Source organism: Daldinia loculata (assembly GCF_022478755.1).
Source record: "Daldinia loculata strain CBS 113971 unplaced genomic scaffold F4817scaffold_21, whole genome shotgun sequence".
Taxonomy (NCBI): Eukaryota; Fungi; Ascomycota; class Sordariomycetes; order Xylariales; family Hypoxylaceae; genus Daldinia; species Daldinia loculata.
Window position 1 is genome coordinate 131,536 of NW_026054875.1, and position 27,177 is coordinate 158,712.

Genomic DNA, 27,177 nt, shown 5'->3' on the forward strand with positions numbered 1-27,177 from the left:
ATCACATCGTGCATGGCCTAAGCCATCTGCGAAACTCCTCCAGGGGTCCCCATTTTAATATATGATTAAGCGCATCTCGCCTGGCCATCAAGGTCTATAGTAAAGGTTTGTTTGAGAAAAAGAAGCAAGCTTGAAAACAGTCCTCCGCATGACGGAGGCAGCTATTTTAAGCTCATGTTTAGAAGTGTAAGGATCCCATTCGCTCTTCAACGCCGCCCCAGTAGACGATGGGCCTGGGCTCGAGCATGTTCAACTCAGGCCCGGAGCTGCGCTTCTCTTCTTCCAGGTCGGCAATTGATGGTTGTCTGAATAATACAGCATTGATCGTGCTCACAGGCGATGAAGAACTCGAGCTGTATGACTGGTATGAGCTTGTTGAGGTAGTGGATGCCGTAGACGAGCGGCGGAAAGATGTGCGAATTCCGCTAGGGGTGAATCGGGATCGGATGGTCTGGAATCGCGAATGCATCTTGACGGTGTTTTGATCTAGTTTGATAACTGGGATTTGAATAGGTTGCAGTGGGCTCAGGTATTCCTTAAGACTTGGCTTGGCGATTAAAAGTGCGTAAAAACGAGGCACAGCCTGTGAGTTTGGAAGAATGCAAAAAGTGAACGAAGGGTTCAAAGCTGGCTTTGGTTTAAAAAAAAAAAGATAGGACGATCTATTCCGGAGAGATTCGTGAATAGAACAAACAAGCAATACTTGTCAGGCGACTGGGTCCTAGGTGAGGAGTGATGGAAGAAACAGACACTACAGAGGAGTCTGGAGGAAGAAGGAACACAGATGAGATACGGCCCGGCGTAGTGTTAAGTAGTAGGAGCGCGGGAGGATCTACACCAAGTCTCCAGTCTCCAGCCTTAAACCACGGGTTGTAGGGTTGTGAGGTTGGATACGGGACGGTGCAAGATACTGTAGAGAGGAATGCGCATAGTAAGGAGTCGATAAACATCTGATCCACTTTGGTCATGGGTTTGACGGAACAGGGAGATATGACAAGGACATCAGATCTCCTGCTCAGGGGTTTGAACATCAAGGTCTACCTGTTTTATTAATGCGACAAGGACTTACGTATTTTTGTGGCTGTACACTTGTACAGGAGCAGCATTTATGACATCTCTCATGTAACAAGCGATAGCACAACGCCTACGATCGATACTAGAAAGGTAACGAACGGTAGGACACGATGAGCTACGATACTAGTGTAGTTACCTGTTTGCGGCCGAGCGAGAAAAATGGGGTTTTTTTTCGCCTCTATTGTAGTGTAAGTGGTGGTGAAACAGACAAGTCTTCTTCGCTACCCATCTTGTTCTAGGGTGGCTTCGTAAGATAACAATGTCGTTGTCTCGTAGCCCTGCCGGAAGCAATGGAGTATCGCACCGGATTGTTTGAACTGGAACAGCTAGGCAAGGTAGATGTGGAGCGTGCGTTGCTTTCTTATGTCCGAAACGGGTAACGACGCCTCTTCTCAGGGGCGTATGATCGCCAGCCGGGATTAGGGGTTTGCTGAAAATGGGTTGGTCGATGATTCAGGTTGTTTCATGACAGGCATGACATAGTCAATCTATCAGAGACATCAATTCATCATAGATGCAGCCGAGAGAAATATGCATATCATGAACTAGCTTGACCGAGTGAATGGATTTCCTATAGTTAATGGTGGTTGTGAGACAGAAGAGTTCTGGAATCCTGAAGGCGATAAAACTACAACATTGGATTTAAAGGCTTAACTTGAGAAATTATTGTGGTATACGTAAGATGATACACTAAGAGTCGTACATACTACTATGAGTATGGATGAGCTGCATCAGAATACGACGGATGAGAGAATTAATAAGAATGGTGTTCCAGTATTGAACATGTTCCAGGTCGTTGAAATTGGCAGGGGAAAGACGCGATATGCGGCTGCACACGGACCTGCATTTGCATCTGCATGTGGCACAGTAGCACAGTGGCACATGCTTATCACGCTTGGCATTTAAGCGGCCGAGGAGATTCAATGCTGTGGCTTGACTTACACTCATTATTAACATGCATACGGAATATATCAGGTCGCCATAAAAAGTTCATAACCCAACTAAATAATTTCCATAATAAATTGCCCGTTAATACTTTTTATTATCCAAGTTTATATAATATTGAAACATCTAGCTGAAAAGACTCATAGCCCGGTTCTGCCGGAGATTTGCTATCACCAGCCAGGCAGGACTGGCAGGCCATTGCCCCGCCGCACCATCGGTTCGGAGGCCATCGTTCAGGAACGCAAGTCTAGCCGGACGTAGACTTTTATCCCCGCACTTACATGCCTAGGCGTGCATGCAGTAAGAGCCTGTCCATGTTCCAGATGTTGTCTTCGAAGGAAAAACAGTCCTTGGCGGAGATTCGGTACAGAGATAAACTGTGGCGAAGCAGAAAACCTATCACCCAAACAAACAAGCCTTGCCTTCATATCGGATGCTTTATTTCTCTAGTTTTATTCTAGATCTTAGAACTCTAACAAATACAAGTGTAGTCAAACACATACAATATGATAATGGTATCTCCACCTGTACAATGCATCCGGGACATTTAGGATCCAACCAACCGATGGACAAATACATATAGTGCAAAACAAGATCCGCCGATTCACGGCATAGACGAATAATCCCGTCCAATGTAAACCCCGCTAAAGTGCCTAGAACGCCTGTTGACCTCATCCAAGTCATTGCTGCTTCGTTTTGAGCCTCTTTATATGCCGCTTTAAACCTACCCCGAATCTCGACGTATGAAAATGCATTCCGAGATCTGCGGGGAAGCTTGACCCGCCGCTATGTCTCTCTTCTAGTAAATGCTATCCCGTAATGTGGTGAATGTTGTCATCCTATAAATGAGCCGTCTCACCGAGGTCCGCTCCAATCGGAACGCCGTACCGACCTGCGTATTGTCGCGCTCCGCCTGATGCTTTCGACCCAAGCGGAATCGTCAAGTAACTCTCTGACTTGGGCCGGGCTTACTGAACTACCCCGTCTGCTATTCTCGCCTGAATTCGTCCCCGAGTCCTGCAATTCAAAGCTTAAAGCAGACGCGTGGGAACGATGTCCCGGCATCGACGGGCTTGCCCGTGGTAAGCTCAAGGGATGCGTCTGCGAAGAGTCGTATGTTGATATATCGGTGCCGGAAGTCCAGCTCTTGTGCTGCGGCCGGGATGCGTCGGATACACTAAGGAAATCGGATGTACCTCTAGCGACTGGAGCTGCCATTGTAGTGCGTTGCGTCGCTGTCCGTTTACGGTCGTCCTCATCGTCGACGAAGATGTCGGGCACGTCTAATTGAGGAATCGCCGTCATTCGTGCAGATCTCTTCTTCTCCATGTGTTTCTTGAATTGGCGAGACCAGTAGCTAGCATATGGGTTAGTGAAACGAGATGCCTGGCATCTTGGTAGAAAACTTACACCGTGTCAAAGAAACCGACGACAATTCTTCGACGAACTTCTTCCTCAACTCGTTGAAGGCGTGCACGACGACGCAAGAATTCCTCGAGTCTGAGATATTGTCAGTTCTGAGCTAGTTAAGTCCTGATAGGGGTATTTGTTACCTTAAGCTCTTGCTGTCACTAATGATCTTATAGTGCGCCATTATCATGAGTACCGTCGTGAAAGATATTCCTTGGACAGGATCCGCGGAAACCATCACCTCCTCGTAAAAGATGTTGAAACGGCGGCGTCTTTCTTGCACTTTCCGAACGTCGATCTTGGAGAGCCTCTCGTTCAACCTCTTAATATTTAGTCCACTACTGGCGTTACTTGTAGTAGCGATCGACGAATGCCTCATATGTGTCTTATCGTTCCGAACGTCCTCTAAGATCTGCTGAACCGAATCTTCTGAATCGTAGATCCGCATTTCAAAGATGCCAGAGAGCTCTCCCAATAACCTTGGAAATGCTTCTTTACTGATGAAGCCTGAACCAGCAGGGTCAACACTGCGCCACGCCTCCTTAAACCTCCGTATCTCATCTCGATCAATATTTGCCATGCCGCTCGAACGCTGATACACATAACTGAAACTTTCGTATATGAGCGAGATGAAGAGGTTGACAAAAATATACATGCTGACCAGGTTCCAGGCGATGAATAGACATCTGGCCCAATTAGTGCTGCCGCAATCGCTATCAAGGAATTCGCCACTGTTCACGCAGAGCGGAGGTTCGATATTTGCATAGTCTTCCATAATCTGGTTCCAACCTTCACCTACACTCATGCGAAAGAGTAGAAGAAGAGCGTTGGGGACTGTCCTAAAATTGATGTTGACGTCCTCGTTCTCCCCAAAGCGAGTCAGACTGAAAGTTTGTGTCAATGCTATTGCAAATACCAAGAAGAATACTAGCCATGTGGCAAGTAGATTGAAGATGGTTGTGAGACTTGCCGCCGCTGTCTTGAAGAGCTGATCGAGTGCGTCGTTTCTAGGGATGAGAAGGAGGACGATGCTGACGAGGAAGTATTTGTGAAGCTGAGTGAAGGTTTGATTCTCATAGTCGGCGACTAGTAGAACAAAGGTTACAAAAGCACCGAATACAGAGATCAGCGAGTAGACGTCCCAAGTGCTCCTCCTAAACCGCTTCCAGCCGAGGCCGACAACGCGGATCGCGATATTAGCGATGTAGATCAGTGTGAAGAGCAGGAATATGACATCCCTCGCAATAGACCACTGCTCCGGTTCAGGATAATACTCCAACATCAACAAGATCAAGTGAAGGACTAACATCGCGGTAATCGCAGTATACCACTTGCCTCGCTTCTCGATTGCTCGCTTGTGACACCATTTTTTCCATTTCTTCTCGGACTCGTTGTAAGAGCTTCTTGACGGCGAGATCTGACGTAGAAGCTTTCGTAGCTCGAGCCATGTTCTCTGCTCGGCCGTTAAGAATGCGACGCCGGTCTGCTCAGTGTAATTTCGCATGAAGACAGAAATGAATAGAGTCAACACGAAGACTGTACCAAGAAGATTGAAAACCACAAAGAACATCCCATAACCCTGCGCTGCCATTGGCTGTGGTTGAAGGTCACGACCGGTAATTGCTTGTGTCGCGAATGATACGTCGACCCAACCCTCTTGCGAGACAATCTGAAAGAGAATAAATAGCGAGGAGGCGAAGTCGTCAAATTTGAAATAGGGATTGTCAGCAACACGAGGTGCGAGTATTGGCCAGGCTGGGTTAGACGGCGTGCTATTAAATTCACCGAAGCAATCAGATAGGTGAGTAATGTCATCGTTGTCATTACACTCCAACAGTTGTCCATTGAACAAATTCAAGGCATATATGGCAAATGGGATTAGTAGAGACAAGGAGACCAGCGCAGCCTAGAATGTCAAGTCAGCATAGCCCTTTAGGGTACCAATAGTACAGAATTTGACCTACACTAATAATCTTCCATCCGGCCACTATTATTAGGGAATGAAAGGTATCTCTTGCACTGTTGCTAATGTTGAGTAGGCGGAGAGCGCGTAGCGCTTTAAAAGCACCGATGACTCTAGAGACGTCCCCGTCGTGAAACAAGAGGGTAAGCACATTGATCCATAATGTGATAAGGACCATGCCGTCTATAATACCCCACGAACTCCTATAGTAGGCATTAGGCGTGAAGAACCAACCATCCGCAATGATTTTGATTACCGCCTCAACCGAGAAAACTATCGCGAAGCCCAGGTCGACCCAAACAAACCAACTTTTATACCGGTTTTCCCCCACATGCTCTCGGAGGTATTCTTTCTGATACAATGGCGTGGTAATACAGGCTAGCAACACCATGGCGATGATGGCTGCGTAGATGAACACTGTAAACCCATACCAGGCGTATTTATTCGGCTCCACACCATCAAAGCGCTCGTTGCCTCTTCCCGGCCCGACGAGTCGTTGACAAAGACGGCGAATAGGGTTTTTGGGGGTGAAAATAAAGAGAGAATTGTTATACGTAGGATGACGGGCAAGATATTCGCGTTGAGCTTTGCGGCGTTCCGTAGTGGCAGACACAGCTTGACGAGCCATCTGCCGCGGGTCGAGGGCGTCATTAGGTAGATTGAACCGGATGTTAGAATAGAACGGATTCGGCTCCTTGCTAGTGAGTATACCTCGGATTCGGCCCCAAACGGACGACATAAAGCCAGGCCGAATACCGTCGCCGGTCGCTCCCTCTTGGGGAGAGGAGGTATTGCTGGATTCCTGGTTTAATGGGTCCATCGAATCGTCAAGGAATTCTCGAACGACGGCGTCTTTCAATAACATTTCCATCGTCGCCGGTCCGTAATCTAACGGATCTCTTTGCTTGGCTTTCCCAAAGGAGAAAATATCCGAGAGGGTAATATTAGTAGTCGCGTTGCTACCCAATTCCTTGCGCTGCAAGAACGCCTTAACTTGCTCCAGCCGCTTCTCATCTTCTGACACATCAAAATTCTCTTGAATGACAGCAATGAACATATTAACAATAATGAAGAATGCGAGAATGAACCAGCCGATAAGGAACATTGCGCCATACCAGGACGTACTGTACTCAGTGGTGTACGCTGTCACATCGTAAAGGATGTTCGTCCAGTTCTCACTGGATAGGATTTGGTACATGCCGAGGAATGAATTGAAAATATTGTAGAACGATATTCTAACCAGCTCACCGCCGTCGTCATATAAGGGGATCTCCCCCCGAAAAAGTTGGACCGCGAAAATTGCCATGATAAATGTGATTAAGAACACGAAGACGATGAGGTTTGCAATACCTGTAGCATTTCCGAGGACTAATACAATCAATTTTCTCGTGAGCGGCAATGCCATAACTACACGGTAGGACCGTAGGATCTGGAATATCGTGAGCCACATGTACGTTTGACCACTTTCCAAGATAGGGGGGATGATTATTATCGTATTTGCGAACGCTAGGAAGAGGTCGAATAGGTTTTGGTAGCTTCGATGGAAGGCTCTCCAGTTAGCTGCGATTCTAATGATTATTTCGATGTCCAGGAGGGCTGTCACTAGGATGCTGTTTGCTTTGATAAAATTTGCTCGCGTAGGTCCCATATCTGAGCTGCGCCAACCCTGAACAAAGAGTTCTTCCGCGATAAGGAACACCCAAAAGAGTCGTGTCTTATTATATATCTTCTCAAATGTCGAAATCCTACGTAATTCTTCCTGGGGATCGGAAATTTGAAAGTCTTCATCCGCTGTGAAAGCACTGGCCTTGCTTTCTTCTCGGATAACCTGGAACGATGAGGTGATGACAGCAATGAGCAAATTGGTCAACCATAACATCATTATCATAATGCCAGCACCGAAAAATAGGGCTGCCGGGAGGAACTCGGAATATGTGGTGTAGTACATGAGGTCGGACCATGTATTGGCACTCATGATCACAAAAACCAACTCCAGGGAATGATGAATATTGTTGAAACTGAGAGTATTGTTAAATGGGCTTGACTGTTCAAGACATATAGAGTTCCTGGGGCAAATGTATCCCTTAGGCTTTGGATATTGAGGTTGGAGGTCCAACAAAGTACCCGGGGTCGAGCTTTTAACCCAGGGTTTTTCTGTACCATCTTTATCAAGATACCCGCCACAGAATTGCATATCATTTGTATACGCTAGGGTCATGTTATCGGGTTGTGAGGGATCCAGCCAAACACATTGCCGGCTTAGACTTGCTTTAAAGCTTTGCACGCCGATGATGGCAAATAAGAGCCAGAAAAAGCCGATAAGGAAGGAAACCCGAAGTAGAAGTGGTGCTGCCTTCTTTAAACTTCGTAATATAATCTAGCGAGTAAATTAGAATGATGCTTCTTAGAATTTCTCTATATATAGGTAACTTACCGCTGTTCCGTTCGTAAGGGCAAGGAGTCGAACAATTCGAAGACAGCTGAGCATGCGAAAGATGAATAAATGCTTTTCCATTTCAATGCCTGTTATGCTGAGGACGAAGGCTATCCAGAAGGACACTACCGCAATAAAATCCAACCTATTGAAACCATGCCTCAAGAAAGCTCGGCGAGCTAACTGCATCCTCTGCTGTTCCTCGATTGTCTCAGGCACACTACTATGCATCATAGTGAAGGATCGAGCAAATGTAGAAGGCCCGTAAGACTGCTCGCGAGGAGTTTTCACCGACTTCTGACGTTGTGGCCGAAAAACCGCATTATACTGATCCGATATAGCTACACGGATTCCTTTCTTTCGGTCAATGGTGCTGTATTCTGCAGCGTTTAATATAAAACCAGATACGATGATCCGAGCCATTGTCTCGAGGGTGAATATTATGAAGAGGATGAGAAGAGCCCAATTTATTCCTGAAGAGGGATCCCAGAGCTTGGGGCGTTCATTTCCGGGAATATATACATTGTTTGCGGCCTCGACAGCGAGCAAGACAGCTTGAAGTACAATTAGTAGAAGTAGGATGGGTTCCATATATGGATTCACGAGTACATCGCAGAGTTTCCTTCTGATGATATTGTCGGGTCCGAATATACCGAGCGAACGACCTTTCAAAGGGTTCGGCATTGGCGCTCCACGCCGAGGGGACAAGGGGGCTCCCGACATAGTCCATCCGGGATCGCCATTCTTCTCTGTGTTCGTGTAGACTTGAGAAGGGTATGACGTGTCAATGGCTAACTCGGTGGAAAGATGACTGGGCGATGCCCGGCCATCTGCACTCGGTGATCTTGATCTTGATCTCTGCCGTCTTTGCTGCTGCTCGAAAGTTTCCCCTTCATTACTGATATTAACAACACGCTGAGACATGGCCCTAACAATCGACCCAGCTCTATACAAGGCATCAGCCGTGCTTGGCATCCGCGAAGTCCGATTGTCATTTGGCGTGAGAGAATTGCCATAGCTGCGGTGCTTGGTCGACGCAAATGAGTTCTCCAAATCAAATCCAAGCATCTGAGCAGATCGTCCACGCGGATGGGAGCTGTCTATATCCGACACCGTCTGGAAGCTATCTCTCGGTTGCGACTCGACTTGTGGGGTAGGCAAAGCACCAGCGATCGGCTGCGCAGCAGACGTCAAGGGCGAACTATCCGATTCAAAGTAGTCGACATGAGTCGTCTCGTCGTAGTAGGGGGTTTCGGGGGCATAATGTTGAGCAGATGTCAAGGTAGCTCGAGGCGGCGCTGGAGGCGAGGGATCGATCCCCGGAGGTAAAGCGAACTGCAGAGCAGTAGGGTCTATCGGTGAAGCAGCAGGACTCGGGCCCAAGTCGACGCTGTGGTGATGCTGTTGGTAACCATCCCAATATGTCGAGACGCCTAGATTGCGATTCGCAGATCCCCTCTGGGCCCCGCCTTGCGACTGGCTATCATGTTGGCGTTGCTGTCTCGCAAGATCTTGTAAGGGGATGGATTGGGACGAAGATGTGGAAGGATTCTGTTGCGAGTCTCGAGGCGAATTGCTAGATCTAGTCATGGTGATTTAGTGTCATCCAGATGACACTCAATTAGAGATATATATGAGAGAAAGAAGAGACGTAGACGCCGGGGCGCAATACGCAAGTAAGCGCACTGGCAAGACGATTACTCCGACGATATCAAATAGCATCACATAGGAATAGGCAGTTCGTTTCGAATAGTGTATCGAGACAAATCCGGGGTTATGCCAAGACCGTTAAAAAGGTGTGAAGTCGGATTCGAATGAGAGACGTGGAAAAGAGTGTATGAAACACATTAAATCAGGACGCGTGGGTCGCAGAGTGAGGGTTGCGGGTTGCGGGTTGCGAATTAGAAGAAGAAAAGAAGGACATGCAATTGATAGACGTAAAATGTTGCACGTTTTTCTATCAAGTTTATTTAGGTAATTTGCAATCCTCCCTACAAACTTCAACTTCTTATAAAATTCGCTGCTGTAGGAGGTTGTTGCAGTAAAGATTTAAAACATGAAAATATAAAATGAAAAGACATGGGACAGGAAGGCTCCAAGCCGACGGTTTACAAGTTTCCGCATTTCGCTGCTGACCTGCATCAAAAGAGTTGAGGTCTCCTAGCTGGCTGTAACGAAAGCTCAGCCTCTTTCCGACCCATTGGCTCAGGTAGGCTTAGAGGACTACAGAACGGAAGGACCCCCAAAAAAGGAATGATTAAACTAAACTAAGCCTTATATTGCTGTATCCTTTGCTAGTCCAATTAGCGCTAATCTAATAGTCAGGTACACTTTGCGCGTAGTTCAACCACTTGTCCTTAACAATCAATACAAGGTTTGTTACACTATCGATAGGTTACTAAAATACGAGTCGTTCTTTAAAGATGCATCCCCAATACCTTAGGTAGGTACCCCAAATGGGGCTATTATCTGCAGGGGTAACAGAAGTTAGCTAATATGTGGATCGTCCTCTCAGTTAATGACGATGCAGTCTGTTTGTTTCCACGCATACGTAATACTTTTAGCCAGGATACTTGCGAATGGTGTACGACGTCTATTTCCCCCCCTTTATATACTACCAACAACCTACGCTATAGTCATTTTTAAGCCACAGGCTTCAGGATACATCCTAGCCAACAAAGATGCAAATTTAATGAGTTTCGACATAATCTAGTTTTCGGATACTTCTACCTGGGCCTTAAATATTATGAATATCTCTCGGATTAAGAAGAGTAAGAAAGGTAGAAGTGCTGGAATCTAGCAAGACCCTCGTATTATGATACGGATGCAAATAAAAAAAAATTGGATCAAGCAATAATGTTGTTGCGTGGGACCTATTACCTAGCCTGTTAATCTATTTAGGCGTAAATACGGTTACATATAATGTAGCCATTATTCTTTAGTTCCAATGTATGTCTCCTTCCACCCCTTGTCAATATTTCTCGGGATTATACTTCACAAGGCGGATAGTCCAGAAATCATAGCAATGCTTCAACCAGTGGTATGGCATATAGAAGTAGCCATCCTCGCCCCAGTCGGCCCCCCATGAGTTGCGAATGATGAACACTTCCTCATCCTCCTTGTAACTGACCGCTAGGAGTGAATGTCTATGCTCTTCCTTCATGTCCTTGCTGTCTGGGCCCTTTTCTGCGAAGCAAAATCATATATTAGTGAACAGCGGAGGCAGGTTTTGGGTTATAACGTACTGAGCCCATATCCATCTGGACCAATATTGTTTCCATGGAGTATCAGTAGACCGTAGGTTTTCATTCCGAAGACGAAAGGATATCCCTCATTAAGGCAATCTTTGAGCACCTTCACAGTGGCCTTCTCGAATGTTTTGTAGGATGGTGCGGTGTGCTGGTGGGCATGCTCTCTGCGAATAGGCGGCTTCGTTGCCGCCTTAGCACCAGGGGGGAATTTATGCGTCTTCTTATCGCTTTCGCTAACTTCGTAGGACCAATCATCTTCGGAGCAGACGCCATGTTATTTCATGCCAAGAGACTTTATAGCATCCCTTAGATTGCTACCAACGTCTTTCCCAGTGTCTCCGGGATTACCTTTAGCACGAGCGTTGTACCAAATGAAAAGTCTGGAAGGTGAAAAATCGGGTAGACCTTGTTTTATGACATCAAATTCAAATGCGGCAGCGACAGCATGAGCGGTACAACTCATCATATGCCCCTGATTATATACCTCTGGACAGCCACTTCGGAGGTCAACATAGGGGCCCAGAGGCTTGTCAGTATTGCTTGGCCCAGCACCTGGCCTGTCATCTGGCTTCATCCCCTGGTTCCAGTCTATCTGTCAGTTTCTTGGTTCAAATATTACCTTCGCTACAGCTTTTAGGTTTACCCCTTTATCCTGAGGATGTTTGCTCGAGCCACCGTTGATGCCAGTAGCATTAAGAACCCCATTTTGGGTACGATGAGCGACGCCGACTGCCTGAGCGGCTAAATCGGCGTTGTCTTCGACGGAGTCTGCAACTATGTTGAAGAACATTATTGTTAAGAGATAGTGAAGGTGAAGGTAGTGATGTTAATGACAGATAGTAGAAAAGGGGCATAGTAAAGACGAACATTTATATTAACTAGTTAGTTAAATTAAATTCACCCGAGCCTTGTTTTAAACCCGATATGAGGCTCTGCTTTGCTGCCCGAAGCGCAGGCTGATGTCCTAAGCTGAGCTATTATTGAAATGACGAGTCAGATCTTCGTATAGACATACATATTTCGAAGCGGCTGAAAACTCGGCCTACCCATTCATCTGAACAGCTGTCCGCTTAGGTAGCCACGCAGAAAACAAAATTGAATTCAGACAGGTAGCCATCCAATCATCTAAACCATAATCGAGGGTTATATGATACTCCAAAGCACTATTCTAGGCTTTTAGCTTCCTGGGCTATCACGTCCTTAACTGACACATTTACACGTTCAAGGTCGACTATGTATTCTTGGCAGCTGAGATCGAGAAGCAATATTAGCGACGATCTTACCAGGACAAATAGATGAATATGAATTTGGTACAACTCATATGACTTGATTCGGGAAGTTACGGTAGATCCTAAGACCTAGTATTGTTCTGTCAGTTTTAGAAAACAAACCAAGGACACATCTGCCACACTCGTAATACTTGCAATAGTGCCTTATCGAATAGGGGGGGGGGGGGGGGGGGACGTGTTCCATTGTACCCTTTAAAGCAGAAATCTGCGCGCTGCTATGATATGCCAGCAGGCACATTCATGCTACGTGTTCTATACTACCTATTTAGATGCTGGAAGGTTTTGGGACGCTTGAATTAAGAATCTAGTTATGGGGTTTTTGAAAGACTGATTTATTTAATATTAACTACCTAGGTAGGTACCTATATAAACTAATTTTAGCCAAGGTATTTCCCCTTGATACATGGTGTATGATATTGGTTTAGCAATTTAGGAAACAACTTCGTTCCGCGAGGAACTCTAAGCTAGCCACGGGAGCCTACGGCTATACATACTGTCAGGATTGATACTCATTGATTGATGTCATACACAGAGTGAGTGTCTAGGATAGGTAGACCAAGTAATAGGTAGCATTGATCTTGTAACGCCTTGCCTTCTATCCTCTTACGAGGGCGCTGCGCGCCTCTTATATAGTAGATAGACCCCTGTTAGCTACCCCTACCTACTTATACCCTGACACATACTGACAGTGTCCTTTGTTCTAGACGTCTCATTATATGTGCGATTACGTCGGGATATAATAGGGGCACCCCATAGAGTAGCCGCTAGATACTCGGTGTGTATAAGGAGGTCATGCCCTTCCCCCTGCACCACTATACTAGTATCTAGACCCCTACCTCTCACTCTATGCAACACAATGCCCTGATAGGTCATTTCCGCTATTGACTATATAATTTTTAGTTCAAAATAGGATTTACGAAGAGACATGTGTAATATACCTAATACTCAAGCAACTAATTATCTAGGTAAATATCTAAGTTGAAGGATACAATGCTGAAAGCTATTTATAAGGTAGCTCTACATAGGGGGGGGGGAGTCGGAGCCATGCATCTTAACAAAACAAACGATTAGTCTTCGTGTTCGATACCAAATTTTAGAGTCGAGAAAGGTATTTTATCATATACAAAGATAGAAGGGAATAGGCATACCCTCTAGGTTGAAAGTCAAGAAGGGGTATTATGAATGACAAGTGTTTATTCAAGGGAAGATATCTATACGATGTTTTCTTTTGCCGCAACGATTCCAAATTATTCGCCTCCTCGATCTCACGATACAGTACCTACTACCTACCTAAGGTACCTTAAGTTACCTTAGGTAATTACAATTTATACAACACATGATCAAACAAGATATAAAAAGATCTACCTCTAAGACTAAGATATCTAGATAAAGGGGCTACGTGTGTCAAGTTATCACCCCGAAAAGAAGAAGCAAAGCGCGTATTAGTAACTACCAACTATCATTTAGTCCCTAAAGATGTACAGTACTGTAATATTGTCAAAAAGACATCTAAGGCTACACTACGCCGATATGATCAAGCCGTTGCATTATCCTGTCGACGACCCTGACACGGGGTATGTATGAAGAACGAAGAACGAAGAACGAAGAACGCCATTGCTCACCAAGGTCTGCCTTGGACGCATGGAAATATCATAGAACGCCGTCTTCCATGCAATTTCCATCTACGTGAACCATGTCTTTTTAAAATAAGCGTGAACGAAGTAAAGTACGAAGAAGCCGCTATCCCGCGAATATCTGCGCTGAACTCTGTCGTTCGTGGGCAGATTAGTATTAAAGTAATATCTTAACGGCCTGTGCCGAGTCGTCGTTTTCGTTGCTCCTTCTCCCGCTTGAGTTTCTCCTCGAGGGCTTGCTCTCGTTTGTCCTCTTCGCGACCTAGCAGTTCAGCTCTTCGCTCCTCTACGGCGATATCCGAAAGGCCCGCCTCCATATCGCTAGAGGCATCCGAATCATATCCGCCATACCTCTCGCCTCGGTAGTCGGGCTCGTCATCTTCGTCGTACTCGATGAAATCGTCCAATTCCTCATCATATTCATCTTCGTATTCATCCCGGCGGCTTGGCCTTGGGGGTGCAAGAAGCCCGCCGGTTTTGTAAGCTGAGGAGCTGCTTTTCCTGGATGCTAATGGTTTCTCCGATGCCGCGCCAGGTCGGGGGCGAGCGGTTCCAGTATAACCTGTAGTAGCTGTCGCTGACTTCTTCATTTTCTTTTCCAGGGCTTCCCCGCTAGCTGAGTTAGGCCTTGACTTGCCGCTTGCTTTAGCGTCCTTCCCGGCTCCATTCCGACCTGCATCACGGATTGCCGTTCCAGGTCTCGCTCCCCCACGAGGAGGTGCAGTGGATGACCGACTATTCCCAAGATACGGCTTTCCATCTCTCCCTTTGGCACCGTTTGGCTTCTGTTCCGCCTTCGCGGGCTGCTCTTTCTTGGCGGTTCCGATGGACTTGTGCTGAATCATACCGACTTTACCCATCGACGCTTGAGCCTTTTTAGCACGCTCCATTATTTCCTGATACGAACCCTTCTTTGGCGCCTTGGACGGGTCTGAAGTGGTCGGAGTCGTGGGTGACGATTTTGCAGGAGGCGCTTTGGAAGCAGCTGCTAGTGAAGATGCACTAAGTTTTGGCCGACTAACAATCTGATCTGTTGACTTCCTCGGCTGGGATATGTTGGATCCCGGTCCGAATCCCGGCCTGCCGTTCGAAGATGAGACGCCTGTACGTTGCACACTTGGTACCGGAGGCTGGTAGCGGCCATTTATGGACGGCGAGTTCGTACGGTGAGGTAGAGACGAAGATTTAACGGCTGCCGACGCGGTGGTAGGCTTCGGTCGATCGACAGGATCCGTCTTTATATCGCGGGTTGTCTTACTTGTCGAGTAAGTTCCGTCCTGTTGTCGCGACTTGGGATATTTGTTCGACGTTGTGCTATGCGAGTCGTCATCGGCTTTGCGCTTCACCGCGGTCGATATTGGTGTCTTGGGCCGTGGCTCGGAGGATGGATTCCCGCCAGAGATCTCGGCGAGGAGGTCACCGATCTTCATGCGCAATATGTTAGAATCGAGGTAAGCACGATAGAAGAGAAGTCGAAAAAATGACACGTACCGGCATTATGATAAGACTCGACGTCTGTTGGATGACGGGGGAGAATCTCTGAAGGGTATCCTGATTGCCGCCAGGAGCTTATAGTGTGCCTGAGGCGTCATAAGTCGGCGGGCTGTGGCATGTGCGATGACTCTTTTCCCAAGACCCCGATGCGACCTCAAAAAGATGGTAAAATATGGCCAGATTGACCAGCGATAACAAATCTGTAATTGAAAAATGGTATCACATGCGACTTATGCAAGAAAACGAATGCGTCGGCTGATCGAGCAACAAAGAATGCGGGTATCTGGGGGGTCGTTAATTGTTATGTAGAAGTGATGATAAGAAGGCGTTTGGACAAAAAGAAAGTCTCGTGCCCTTCCCGCTCCTAACAAGACGTCCCAAGTACGAAATACTTCCTGAGCCTGTTCATAGGTACATGGTACCGCAGCAGGTACTCCAGCAACCGGAAGTGTGGCTGAGCTACGTCATATTAACGACTGTAATTCGCCATTAGAGATGTCCGAGTGGGGGTAAATTTGAGAGTCAAGCCACATGGATTATGGAGTAAGAATACGAGCTTTGATTGGAGGGTTGAAGAAAAGGTATCTAAGACGACCCTAATCAGGTGATAGGCGAGTATCCACTCTCCACTTTGCCCACAGTCAAATCCAAACGCACCGAAAATCCAAGGAAACTTTTCTGGCCGAACAGAGTCATCAATTCTCAAATCTTCAACCTCTTAACACCGAACTTCCCACAGAACTCGAAGGCTCAGTCTCCGCCCAAAATCGCGGTTAAATCGATTGATTTCTCGTGTTCTTCTCATCTCTCGTAAGTCTATTCTCTTGAAACATTCGCATATCATTGTCGAAATATTTAACGTCGCCGAATTACCGTACTCGCTCACCCCGCGGTCACCCCTCATCGCAAAAATCAATTCGCATAAGAAAAGGACCTGTGCTAACAAAGGGTTGCGCGCAGAACAAATCAGAAAAAATGAAGCACCTCGCAGCTTACCTCCTCCTCGGCCTTGGTGGCAACACCTCGCCTTCTGCTTCCGACGTTAAGGAAGTCCTCGAGTCCGTCGGTATCGAGGCCGACAGCGAGCGCCTAGAGAAGCTCCTCTCCGAGCTAGAGGGCAAGGACATCAACGAGGTACGATTATTCGAAATCACAAACGCAAGAAGAATGTAAATTTGAGCTGACACGATATCATAGTTGATCTCCGAGGGTTCCAGCAAGCTTGCCTCCGTTCCCTCTGGCGGTGCTGGCGGTGCTGCCTCTGGTGGCGCTGCCGCTGCCGGTGGTGCTGCCGCCGCCGAGGAGAAGGCCGAAGAGAAGGAAGAGGGTACGTTCACGGCCTACTACGATTTTATCTGGTTCTATATACTGACAAACGGCTTTAGAGAAGGAAGAGTCCGACGAGGACATGGGCTTCGGTCTGTTCGACTAAGCGGATATCGTACATGGTTGCGACAACGAAGTCATGCGTTTTCGGGGAGGTGGCACGGAAATGGGCAGTGGTCTTGCATGGTATTCGGCGTGGAAGGGTCTGCGTTTGATCAACTAAGGCATTTAGAGACGGTTAAGGAAAAATACAGTGCTGCTTCTCCGAGTTTTGAGTCTTTTAAATTTTGATTTGCCTATGTGAATGTGAATGTACTTGTGAACTCTAAATCTGCATCATCATAACTTGAATCTACCTATCGTTTTGACCTAGCATGCAAGGCTAATTAGGGTATGGACGATGGTATGGAAGGTTTGGTTAGCGTGATGAATAAGTTAGGTTAAGTTAGGTACATCGCCTGATGTTACCAGTTGATAAACATTCTAAATCAGCCTCATCGCTTTCACTTACAAACAACATCATCTAAAATTACGAGTCGATTATGGAGGGGCTGTTTATCCAGCGCATGTTATGCAATGTCCATATTTGTGGATCGCATAAGCGAGCTAGTATCGGTAGTAGAATTAGCGAACGACACGTAATTGGCTACCAAAAAGGGAATGTGGGCGTTGCTCCTAGCAACGAGTAAAAAAAACGAAAAAGACGCCAAGCCAATCGAAGCAGGGGAAGCCAGGAACAATTCAGACGTCTTTCAACCAGCAAGACCGCGCCAATTACTTCTGCATTACCGCGCCCCATCCGCTCGACCTGACTACTAAACTATAATGTTTTGGACCATCATCTGCTTTGACACGTAGAATATCCATTAAATCGACAATAAGATAGCCCAATTCGCCAATTCGACGCGCTATAACCCGCTTGCTTTGTTTTTAAATTCCATATAATTATAGCTTACACCATAATGACCTCCGCATCGCCGACACCCGGAGCGTTCAGTCATCATCCGGGCGCTGTAACGAGAAAGTCGTCGCTAAGATCAGGGTTGAGGAGAGCTCCCTCTAGATCGCAGATCGGCCGTGCCGAATCCAATATTCCAGCTCCAGTCCATGTCGTTCACGTCTCCAAGTCGCAATACGCGAGCAATGATAGTTCAGATGACGAGATCCCTGTGCCTATGAAGCTCAGCGCTCTTACCAAAGCTCTTCTCAACGATGAAGGAGCTGAACAAGAACGAGACCATGGACGCGTTAGAACTCGAGCTCAAGCCCACCGCCCTTCGTCGCCCGTCTACGCAGAGCAGGAGAAACCTGCCAAGAGGCGCAGCGTACTTGGTGCATCGGCGGCTTTAATCGGCGAAGAGAGAAGGCATACTCGTGCCAGCAGCACTCAGTTGCCATCAAGACCAACTTCACCTGTCAAAAGTCAGGCTAGTAGAGAAAGTAGCCCTGTCAGGAAGCGCGTCGTCCGGTTAAGTGCCGCGTCTGCAACATCTGCTGCTGCCTCGCAGCCTAAAGCTCCCGCAAAGAGGAGGTCAACGTCAACGTCGACGTCAACGTCGTTCTCCGCTTCGCAAAGCAGGAACCGCCCTCCAAGTCGAGCTGATAGTGTCGCGGACGAGAAGGCCAATGGTTCGCTGATCAAGGAGAAGGACTTAAATACGCCGGCCCAGCAAGGGCGCGTGGTCAGAATCGCCGTCGGATCGTCGGGCAATAGGGGTCGCTCGTCGGCTTCGTCGGCGATGTCTTCTAGGCCAACTGACTTGGCTTCGTCGTTTCATTCTCACGGCGTACCATCTGACGAAACTGACCTTCCCGATGCTCCTCAGACTGTTCCCCGGCAACAGGGGTCTTCTAATCCGGGAAGCGCCTCTAGGTTAGGTTCTAACGGATCTAGGAATCGCAACGACGAGAATCAAGCAGTGCAGAGCTCAATGCGTGTTAAGAGAGTAGGAAAGGTTCCCGGCAGCTTTCTCAGCGGCCCAGCACGCCGAGGACGAAGAAGACAAAGTGAAGAGGACGCCGAGAATGGAAGAGAACCTCTCCGATCCGGTCAGGAATCCGATGCGCCTCATGCTCGGGATCCCGAGGACTACGATCCGCTAGATAACCTTGCGTCCTCGTATTACGTGCCCGACCGTCTCGCCATGGGGAGTCCTGTTAGCTCTAGGGGATCTGCAAGGGCGGCCCAGAGAAGGGAACTGTCTACTGCGGCGGAAAATGGACACGTCTCACGGTCACGACAGACTTCACCTGAACACGACGAAATTCCAATCCCACAGTATCGGGTTCCGCCCCCTCGATCCGAAATGCCGGCGAGACAAGATCAAGAGAATGAGGCCCCGCCGACCTTCAAGAGGAACAAACCACCTGTAGGAAGCTTTCTGGAGAAAGATGTGCCTAAGAATTCAGCCCGTCCTTCGAGTGCTGCCGAGGTGGGTTCCGCACGACTTATCTCACCGGACCGCAAGGCATTAAGCTCGCTGAGCCAGAACACACCTCGTAGGGCAGCACCGGCGCCTCCACCCAAGATGTCGATCCTGGACGCTGCTACCTCTGCAGCTGGAGCAGCAACCACGGTACAAGCGGCGAAGCGACGAAATTACATGAAAGTCAACGGAAAATGCTACACGAGGCTCGACTCCCTCGGCCGTGGAGGTAGCGGAAAGGTATACCGAGTTGCAGCCGACAACGGGAAGATGTTTGCGTTGAAGCGTGTCTCTATCGAGGGTGCAGACGAGAATACCGTCCGAGGCTACAAAGGCGAAATCGACCTCTTGAAGAAGCTAAATAACGTCGAGCGTGTTGTCACTCTATACGATTACGAGATGAACGAAGAGAAACAGGTCCTCAGCCTGGTGAGTTTTAAATGGTGCCCCTATCGCCTCTTGAGAGGTCAGGTGTGACTGGGCTAACCGGGTTATTATAAAAAAAATAGCTTATGGAAATGGGCGAGTTGGATCTTAACACGCTCCTACGCCTCCGGCTGTCGCCCGAGAACGCCAAATTTGATCCCGTCTTCGTGCGTTACTACTGGCAGGAGATGCTCGAATGTTTGGCGGCGGTACACGTCCATGATATCGTGCACTCGGATCTGAAACCTGCCAACTTCGTGGTGGTTCAAGGCCGATTGAAGCTAATCGACTTTGGCATTGCCAACGCTATTCAGACCGACGAGACCGTCAATGTGCACCGTGAGACTCAGGTCGGCACTCCCAACTATATGAGTCCGGAGAGTCTTCTCGACTCTAATACCACCGATTCCGCTGGCCACCGCATTACCTCCATCGGTAACGCGCCGCGTCCCAAGCTTATGAAGCTGGGGAAACCAAGCGATATCTGGAGCTTGGGCTGCATACTGTTCCAGATGGTATATGGCACACCGCCTTTCGGTCATATCCCTAACCAGATGGCGCGTTGCCATGCCATCATCAATTGGCAGTACGATATCGAGTTCCGCGACAAGGGCGTTGGCGGAGCACCTGTCCCCCCTAGCCTCCTGCGAACCATGAAGCGCTGTCTTAGCCGCGATCAGCATCTACGTCCCACCTGTGAAGAATTGCTGTCTAGGACGGACCCATTCCTTTACCCCGTTGAAGCGCCGGCAGGGACGCTACCTATCACCGAAGAGTTGCTGGGACGAATTATTCAGAGCGTTGTTACCCGGTGTCGCGAGAGGATGCCAACCGAGGCCGAGGCACTAAGCGTCTGGCCTCAGGCTTATTGGGGCAGCGTCGCTAAAGCTGTTGGTAGAGAGGTGGCTTCGAGAGCCGCTCCCGAAGACACAAGGTGACAGGACGGGACGGGATTGGAAAGCTAATAATAAAACATGACTTATGACTGAAGAACTGAAAAATTACGGTTGAATAAGAGGGGATGGTAGCCTGTTTGTATATGGGCTCGTGTGGATGGATAATTGTTTTTGGGATACTATAATCCCGTTGTTTGAATTCCCCTTTTCTTTTTACCATTCAAGAAGTCGTTGGGGCGAGGTATCGCCTCCATCGAGAGATATCCCTGATGTTCTGCTCACGCTTATGCCGCATTAGCCACGGAGTTCAGGATAGGCATGGGATGATGCTTCATCGTTAGACACGGTTTGTTGGAGCTGTGGTTGATTTTTAGCGATACGTTTGTGGTTGTTTTTACGCTTTCCGTGAAACTTTACTTTTTAATGAAAAATCAAACTTGATCACTTTTTAACGTTTGCTTCTATTGCTTTTAGTCTTTCTGTGAGGTGTATTACTGGTGCTGGAATGGATGGCACTTTCTGATAACTGAACATATGGTTCAAGTGGACATATTTCAATATCTTATGCGTGCGTCAATCTTGGGAGTTAGGAGTATATTGCTTTTTCTGATGTTTGAATTCATGTTTTATACATGGATCTTGTCGGATATTTTGCAAGCCCATTTTATAAGTGTTACATACATGATATCTATCACCGACTGACTTGTACCTATAGTACTCTCTCCACGGTCATATTCTCTGGCGAGAATTGCAGTCACATAGGTAGCAGAACGGACAACCGATTCTTCCCGTTATTTTCACCCCCGTCCAACCCAGCAAAACCCTCCCCAAAAAGTAGGAAGTCCTAGCGTAAAGCCCACCACTCACTCACATCACCACAGACACCCTTAAGAAGGCCCAAGCAGCTTAAGCTCGCTAATCCTCAAGATGGTATACCGATGCTTACTCGCGACGCGGCGAGAGCGGCGGTTCCGGCGCTTAGTCTTGACCTTGACGCGCAGGGGCTCGGACTCGACGCCGAGAACAGTGGCGCGGCACTCGAACAGCGAGGGGTCGATGTGCGGGCTGCCGACAAGCGTGTAATCCCGGGATCCGAGTGTCGATGCCCGGTCCAGACGCAGCACGTCGCCCGGCAGGACCTCGTGCATCAGGAAAGGCAGACGGATGCGGTCGCCCTCCGTGACTAGGTATGGCTTCCCGTGGATGTGGATGGTGATGTAGTGCGCGGGCTGCGCGCGCAGCAGCGGGAAGAGCTCTGCTACGGAGCTCGATGTCGTTCCCGCGGGGGGGTGGGTTTGGGACTGGGAGGGAGACGCTGAGGGGGTGGAGGATGGCTTGGGGGGCGCTATGGGGGGCACGGCGGTTTGTGTGGGTGTTGCGCTGGGAGGCGTGGTTGGTTCGACATTGCGTCTTGCTGCTGTCGTCGCGAGGGTGCGGGCCTGGATCGGGAGGAGGAAGGTTGGTGGGAGGCGTGTTATCGGCGTGCGAAGCTCCAGGACGGAGCGCAGTAGTGACCGGCTCATTCTGCTATATAGATTCCTCCCCTCTTCCGTAAAGTAGAAGAATATTTGGCCGGTATTGCAATTGGACCAATTGGTGGCTATCCCCGGCGTCTTTTCGAGTCGCCGAAAAAAAGTGTCGACAGCTCCGAATTGTGATATTTGAAAGTCGGCGGAGGGTCGAAAAGTTAAAGTGGAGACGCTGGTTTTTCCGCTGTACGAAGACAGGTACCTAGTCGCAGGAGTACTTCGGTATGTACTTGTACATATACATGTATCTAATCGATGTGGCTGGAGCTCTGGAAATTTTGATAAGTGGCGGGTCCCTTGATCGATAACAACTACCGCCGTAACTTTTTTATCACTAGCTACCGACACCTCAATACAATACGATACAATATAATCTCTAATTGCCCGTTGGCTTGATACTGAAATCCGGAATTCGATCCAAGTGAACCTTTCCTAGCCAATCCGCAAGACCCTCTCGAGGGCAAATCCATTCGCCATGGTAAGATTCCTCCTCTTTTTTTCTTCTTCTTTTTTTTTTTTTTTTTTCCTAAAGACAAGTCTACCTCCCATAATACTAAACAGACCGCCCACGACAGCCTCAAAATGAGTACATGGAGCGGTTCCGCAAGACCCACGGCCGCCGTCTCGACCACGAGGAGCGGGCACGGAAGCGCGAAGCGCGAGAAGGCCACAAGGCGTCCAAGGACGCGCAGAACCTGCGGGGTCTGAGGGCGAAGCTGCACCAGGCGAAGCGGCACAAGGAGAAGATCCAGATGCGCAAGCAGATCAAGGCCCACGAGGAGCGCAACATCAAGTCGGCCTCCGAGAACGACCCCAAGACCCCGCTGCCCAACTACTTGCTCGACCGCTCCAACCCGACCCAGGCTAAGGCCCTCAGCACCGCCGTCAAGAACAAGCGCGCCGAGAAGGCCGCCAAGTTCGCCGTGCCCCTCCCCAAGGTCCGCGGCATCAGCGAGGACGAGATGTTCAAGGTCATCAGCACCGGAAAGAAGGTCCACAAGAAGAGCTGGAAGCGCATGGTTACCAAGCCTACTTTTGTCGGTCCCGATTTCACGAGGCGGCCTGTCAAGTACGAGCGTTTTATACGGCCTATGGGTCTACGGTACGTCTATATCTCCATCCCCCTTTCCATTTTATCTACGTAGACTATTATTATATTCCAGTATTCAGTTCCTTATACTAATCCCCCGCGCCCCATAGATACAAGAAAGCCAACGTGACACACCCCGAGCTAGGCGTAACCCTGCAGCTCCCCATCGTCAGCGTCAAGAAAAACCCCCAGCAGCCGCTGTACACGCAGCTCGGTGTTCTAAGCAAAGGTACCATCATCGAAGTCAACGTATCCGAGCTCGGACTTGTCACTGCCGGCGGCAAGGTCGCTTGGGCCCGGTACGCCCAGATCACGAACAACTGCGAGAACGACGGTTGCGTAAATGCGGTGCTACTAGTTTAAACTGGCGTGGTTTACGACTCCTATATTCACCTTCGGTCAAGGAAATGGGAAAATGACGAAAAAGGGAAATAGGAATGGGGACTGAGGCGATGACGAAGGCCCTGACTTCGATGGGGGAGTTTTCCGGTCCGTGTTTAGTTGGCTGGTTTAAATTCAGCCAACAGAAACATGGACGAAATGATGAAAGGAAGAAAGCGACGCTAGAATGTCTACTACTATAGTAAATTATTCTAAGTGGACATCTTTGGGGCGGAATAGATGAGCACTCGCCACGGAAAAGGAAGATACGTAGGTAACTATCATCATGCATTAAAAATGGCGTCAGGCGTTTGATGGACATGCAAGTAAGCCGACACCAATATCTGAGGTAGATAGATGAGATGAAAAAAAAAGGTATATATTCAAAAGATATTATGAAACACTCATAAACCATGACTCCTGATTTGATTTAGACCATCTAACCTCTTAAAACCACAGCACCCAAACTTAGTCTATGATTCCTGTAATCAAGTCGAGTAACTATACTATACTACAAGTTAAATCACATCCACAAATCAAGTTGAAAATATAATATAGGTGGTCAAATAGTCACAGTACGAAAGCGAAAGAGTAAGAACTAGAAATTATACACACTGCCAGCCAGCCTATGAATCCAGACGCCAGCAACCTAATATCTATCCATATACGCCAGCAACTTAACCCGCGATCCTTCCCTAGCCAGGCTTGTCCTTGCAAGCCCTTTTAGCGGTGCCCGCGCCAGACGCCCCCCAAATGCCATAGTGACCATGGTAGCAGATAAATTGGGTGCAAAATGTACGGACATGTCTCGGAACTTGCTCCCCAAAATTGGAAAATGTCGATGAATGCAATTTAGAGCAAAGGCGGAAATCGCTCCACGTACTCCACGTAGTAAAATAAAATTCAATCTCTTGTTTAATCCGCGCGTGTCGAAAAGGAATGTAGAGTATGGGAAACAGTAATAAACCGAAGTAAATGCTAACGTCACAACGCCTGCTACAGCTTGGCAGGTCCTGGACGAAGAAAACGAACAACGAGTAGGTTGAAAAATGACGTGTGAGAACCATGATGTCCCGCGATTGGTAACGAGGAATATGTCGAACCATTGTCAGAAATTCAGCATCCCCTAATATTTGGTGGATAACTAATCCGAAAGGCGCCTATGGGCTGTTACGTGCCACATGGCAACGCTTTTATCGCTCAAACTCATCACATTGATGAGGAAAATTGTAATCTGTGCACTGCAAACTGGTGTCGGATTGGTGGGAAAGCTATGCCCATCCAGAGCATAACTGTGGCAACTACTTAGGTGGCATGCCAGCACCTCCGTAGCCGGGGATATTCCATCCTTGGTTTTGGGTGGGGGAGGACCAATCACTAGGCTTCTTAGGCTTGCGGTACTGTTGGTTTCTATCCGCGTTCTTCAGGTGTGCGTACGGGTTAGGTGGTAGGTTAGCCTCCCCGCCAGTAGTGGGTAACGAAGAAACAGCAGCGACGGCGACCTTCTCCTTGTCCTGCTGATCGGTAGAGGTATGAGGATCGTGTAAGCGTCCGCTGGAGCGCATATCCACAATCGTCTTGATCACTTCCATGTCGTCTTGATCCTTGTCATTTAGGAGGAGGCGCTGTTTAAGGGTCATTCGACCTCCGTTTCTCGTCCGCTCCTGAAGAGCAGCCTCGCGAACGGCTGGGTCGTGTACAAAACGGCACTTGCCCTTCTTGCCGCAAATCCCTCCCGTAGAGTAGTACTTGCAGTGGTTTGAGGGGTCAGCCCGCGTGATCGGGGGAGGAGGCAGAAATCCGCTGGCTGACTTGTCAGTCGGCAAGGCTTCAGGTTGCTCGTCATCCGACTCATCGTCCGAAGACTCCAAGCGCATCTCGTCACCCTCATCGTTAGGTGCACGTTTGCGCTTCTCAATCTGGCGGTCGAGCTTCGCCAGCCTCTTACGTAGACGATCTGCTTCTTTTTCGACCGGATCGACCTGAGTGATGACAGTCTCCTTGCCGTCGTTAGCATTAACTGCCGGTGTCGAGAGTACTGCTGCCTCCTTCTTCTGGGCCACACGAGTCTTGGTCGGGTAATTCGCTTTACGCTCCGCTATCCACTTCGCTAAATCACCATCAGGTATACTGTAACTGTTCAGTTAGCTTAGACTATAGAGCAGATAGGTGTAGAATTACAACCTACCCTGGGGCATCTGTGCCGAGCAGCTCTTCCAGGCGCTTCTCCTCATCCACACCATCGTCTGAATCATCGTCTCCTGGGGTTAGTCCCAGTGTATTTGTCTTGCGCTTCTTCTTCTTGGCGCCAGCAGGATCAGACTTCTGATAGTTGTTGGACGGCTGGTGCGGCTTCTGGTCACGAGGGCGAAACTTCTCGCCACGATCACTGTTCATAGCTCCTCTGTTCGAGTGAGCGTGACCACCACGACCATGTCCTCTACTAGATCCATAATGAGACTGTGGTGGGCCGGAATATGATGGGGAAGGGGCTGGGGGGTAGCCGTACGACGGCTGCTGGAGGGGAGCTGGTTGGTGATGTGTAGGAGGATAAGGACTGCGTAGAGGACCACTTCGATCACTCGGATATCCGCCACGTCCGCCGCGACTAGAATAGTGAGAAAATGATTGAGCTTGATCGCCCCATGGCTGAACAGGTTGTTGAGCATACTCATTAGGCGCTTGACCGTAGGGAGCTCCATATGGAGGACGAGAGGATTGGTTGGGATATGGCGGTTGGTAGGACTGGCTGGGCTGAGGGTGAAACCCCTGAGGTGCGTAACTAGGAGGATAGTTTGGCGGAAGAGACGAGCCGTTATGGTGACCGTGGCTCGCGGGTGGAGTTCCTTGCCAGTAACTAGTCGGTTGAGGAGGGTTGTACGGCCCACCGCTAGGGGCAGAGTAATCTTGTTGCTGATAGTAAGGCGAGCCGTATTCAGTACGGCCGGGTCCTTGGTGATGGCCATGCCCTCTGCCGCTACTCGCTGCTGCAGCATGGCCACCACGAGGCGTATGAGAATACCCTGGTCCTTGACCGTACGGGGGATACGGGCCCGGCGAAGCTGCTGAGGGAGCTGGCGGAGGGGGTGCGTAGGGATAGCTGCTCATGTTGAATTTGTAGAAGTAAGTTGAGAAAGAGAGGTAAGTAAAGGTTAGCCTGAGGGATAACTAGAGGACTTGATGTTAGAAGATATACCACAATATCACAAAATAGATAGAGAAGTTAAACATACCAGAGGCTAACTGCCCACTGTATAGGTAGGCAAGGGGTAAAATCACACCGCCTGGTGACTTTCAAGATCGGTGATTTTAGTGTACTAGAATGAAAAAGGGGAAACACAGAGTGCGAAGAGGATCAATTAGAAAAGGTCACGATTGAAGACGTGGGAAGAATCAAAATATCTAGAGAGACGTTGTCCTTCGATGGAGGTTAACTAGAAGATTTCTGAGTTGTATATGATGAATGATTATGTTGTGTGGGTTCCTATTTTTGAAGGCTTGTACAGCTGGACCCCTGCAAGATTTTTTTATGGAAACGCGATAATACTTTTTAGCGCGACGCTAGCGCAGACCTAAAATCCTGACTCATCAAGTTGGACTGTCGGAGTG

At 48.5% G+C, this 27,177-nt stretch overlaps 9 protein-coding genes across 9 annotated transcripts; 3 read left to right on the forward strand and 6 right to left on the reverse strand.

Moving 5' to 3' along the window:
- Positions 1–178: 178 nt before the first annotated feature.
- On the reverse strand, positions 179–968 carry F4817DRAFT_315353 (uncharacterized protein; the record flags this gene model as incomplete). The annotated part of the gene is made up of 2 exons (XM_049300528.1): positions 179–627; positions 695–968. The coding sequence occupies 2 exons, from the start codon at positions 966–968 to the stop codon at positions 179–181; spliced, it is 723 nt and encodes a 240-aa protein (XP_049159547.1).
- A 1,469-nt stretch (positions 969–2,437) lies between these two features.
- F4817DRAFT_336038 (Ion transport protein-domain-containing protein) lies at positions 2,438–10,031 on the reverse strand. Its single transcript, XM_049303082.1, has 5 exons — positions 7,827–10,031; positions 5,394–7,769; positions 3,573–5,335; positions 3,430–3,519; positions 2,438–3,376 (listed from the first exon to the last, which is right to left on the reverse strand). The coding sequence occupies exons 1-5, from the start codon at positions 9,414–9,416 to the stop codon at positions 2,875–2,877; spliced, it is 6,321 nt and encodes a 2,106-aa protein (XP_049159548.1). The 5' UTR covers positions 9,417–10,031; the 3' UTR covers positions 2,438–2,874.
- Positions 10,032–10,660: 629 nt separating this feature from the next.
- On the reverse strand, positions 10,661–11,867 carry F4817DRAFT_365034 (cysteine proteinase; the record flags this gene model as incomplete). Its single annotated transcript, XM_049306819.1, has 4 exons — positions 10,661–11,012; positions 11,072–11,332; positions 11,396–11,654; positions 11,721–11,867. 4 exons carry the CDS (start codon positions 11,865–11,867, stop codon positions 10,798–10,800), a joined length of 882 nt encoding a protein of 293 aa, XP_049159549.1. The 3' UTR covers positions 10,661–10,797.
- A 1,688-nt stretch (positions 11,868–13,555) lies between these two features.
- On the reverse strand, positions 13,556–15,878 carry F4817DRAFT_336041 (uncharacterized protein). Its single transcript, XM_049303083.1, has 2 exons — positions 15,492–15,878; positions 13,556–15,424 (listed from the first exon to the last, which is right to left on the reverse strand). The coding sequence occupies exons 1-2, from the start codon at positions 15,495–15,497 to the stop codon at positions 14,171–14,173; spliced, it is 1,260 nt and encodes a 419-aa protein (XP_049159550.1). The 5' UTR covers positions 15,498–15,878; the 3' UTR covers positions 13,556–14,170.
- A 225-nt stretch (positions 15,879–16,103) lies between these two features.
- F4817DRAFT_336042 (60s acidic ribosomal protein-domain-containing protein) lies at positions 16,104–17,089 on the forward strand. Its single transcript, XM_049303084.1, has 3 exons — positions 16,104–16,628; positions 16,692–16,821; positions 16,880–17,089. Exons 1-3 carry the CDS (start codon positions 16,470–16,472, stop codon positions 16,924–16,926), a joined length of 336 nt encoding a protein of 111 aa, XP_049159551.1. The 5' UTR covers positions 16,104–16,469; the 3' UTR covers positions 16,927–17,089.
- Positions 17,090–17,507: 418 nt separating this feature from the next.
- Positions 17,508–21,012, forward strand: F4817DRAFT_336044 (kinase-like protein). Its single transcript, XM_049303085.1, has 2 exons — positions 17,508–19,675; positions 19,756–21,012. The coding sequence occupies exons 1-2, from the start codon at positions 17,783–17,785 to the stop codon at positions 20,608–20,610; spliced, it is 2,748 nt and encodes a 915-aa protein (XP_049159552.1). The 5' UTR covers positions 17,508–17,782; the 3' UTR covers positions 20,611–21,012.
- A 22-nt stretch (positions 21,013–21,034) lies between these two features.
- F4817DRAFT_336045 (uncharacterized protein) lies at positions 21,035–22,391 on the reverse strand. Its single transcript, XM_049303086.1, has one exon. The coding sequence runs from the start codon at positions 22,089–22,091 to the stop codon at positions 21,456–21,458; it is 636 nt and encodes a 211-aa protein (XP_049159553.1). The 5' UTR covers positions 22,092–22,391; the 3' UTR covers positions 21,035–21,455.
- F4817DRAFT_336047 (ribosomal protein S8e) lies at positions 22,392–23,973 on the forward strand. Its single transcript, XM_049303087.1, has 3 exons — positions 22,392–22,575; positions 22,673–23,199; positions 23,298–23,973. The coding sequence occupies exons 1-3, from the start codon at positions 22,573–22,575 to the stop codon at positions 23,548–23,550; spliced, it is 783 nt and encodes a 260-aa protein (XP_049159554.1). The 5' UTR covers positions 22,392–22,572; the 3' UTR covers positions 23,551–23,973.
- Positions 23,974–24,771: 798 nt separating this feature from the next.
- F4817DRAFT_93853 (uncharacterized protein) lies at positions 24,772–26,855 on the reverse strand. Its single transcript, XM_049308064.1, has 3 exons — positions 26,802–26,855; positions 25,757–26,736; positions 24,772–25,704 (listed from the first exon to the last, which is right to left on the reverse strand). Exons 2-3 carry the CDS (start codon positions 26,674–26,676, stop codon positions 24,870–24,872), a joined length of 1,755 nt encoding a protein of 584 aa, XP_049159555.1. The 5' UTR covers positions 26,677–26,736; positions 26,802–26,855; the 3' UTR covers positions 24,772–24,869.
- Between the last annotated feature and the right edge of the window lie 322 nt (positions 26,856–27,177).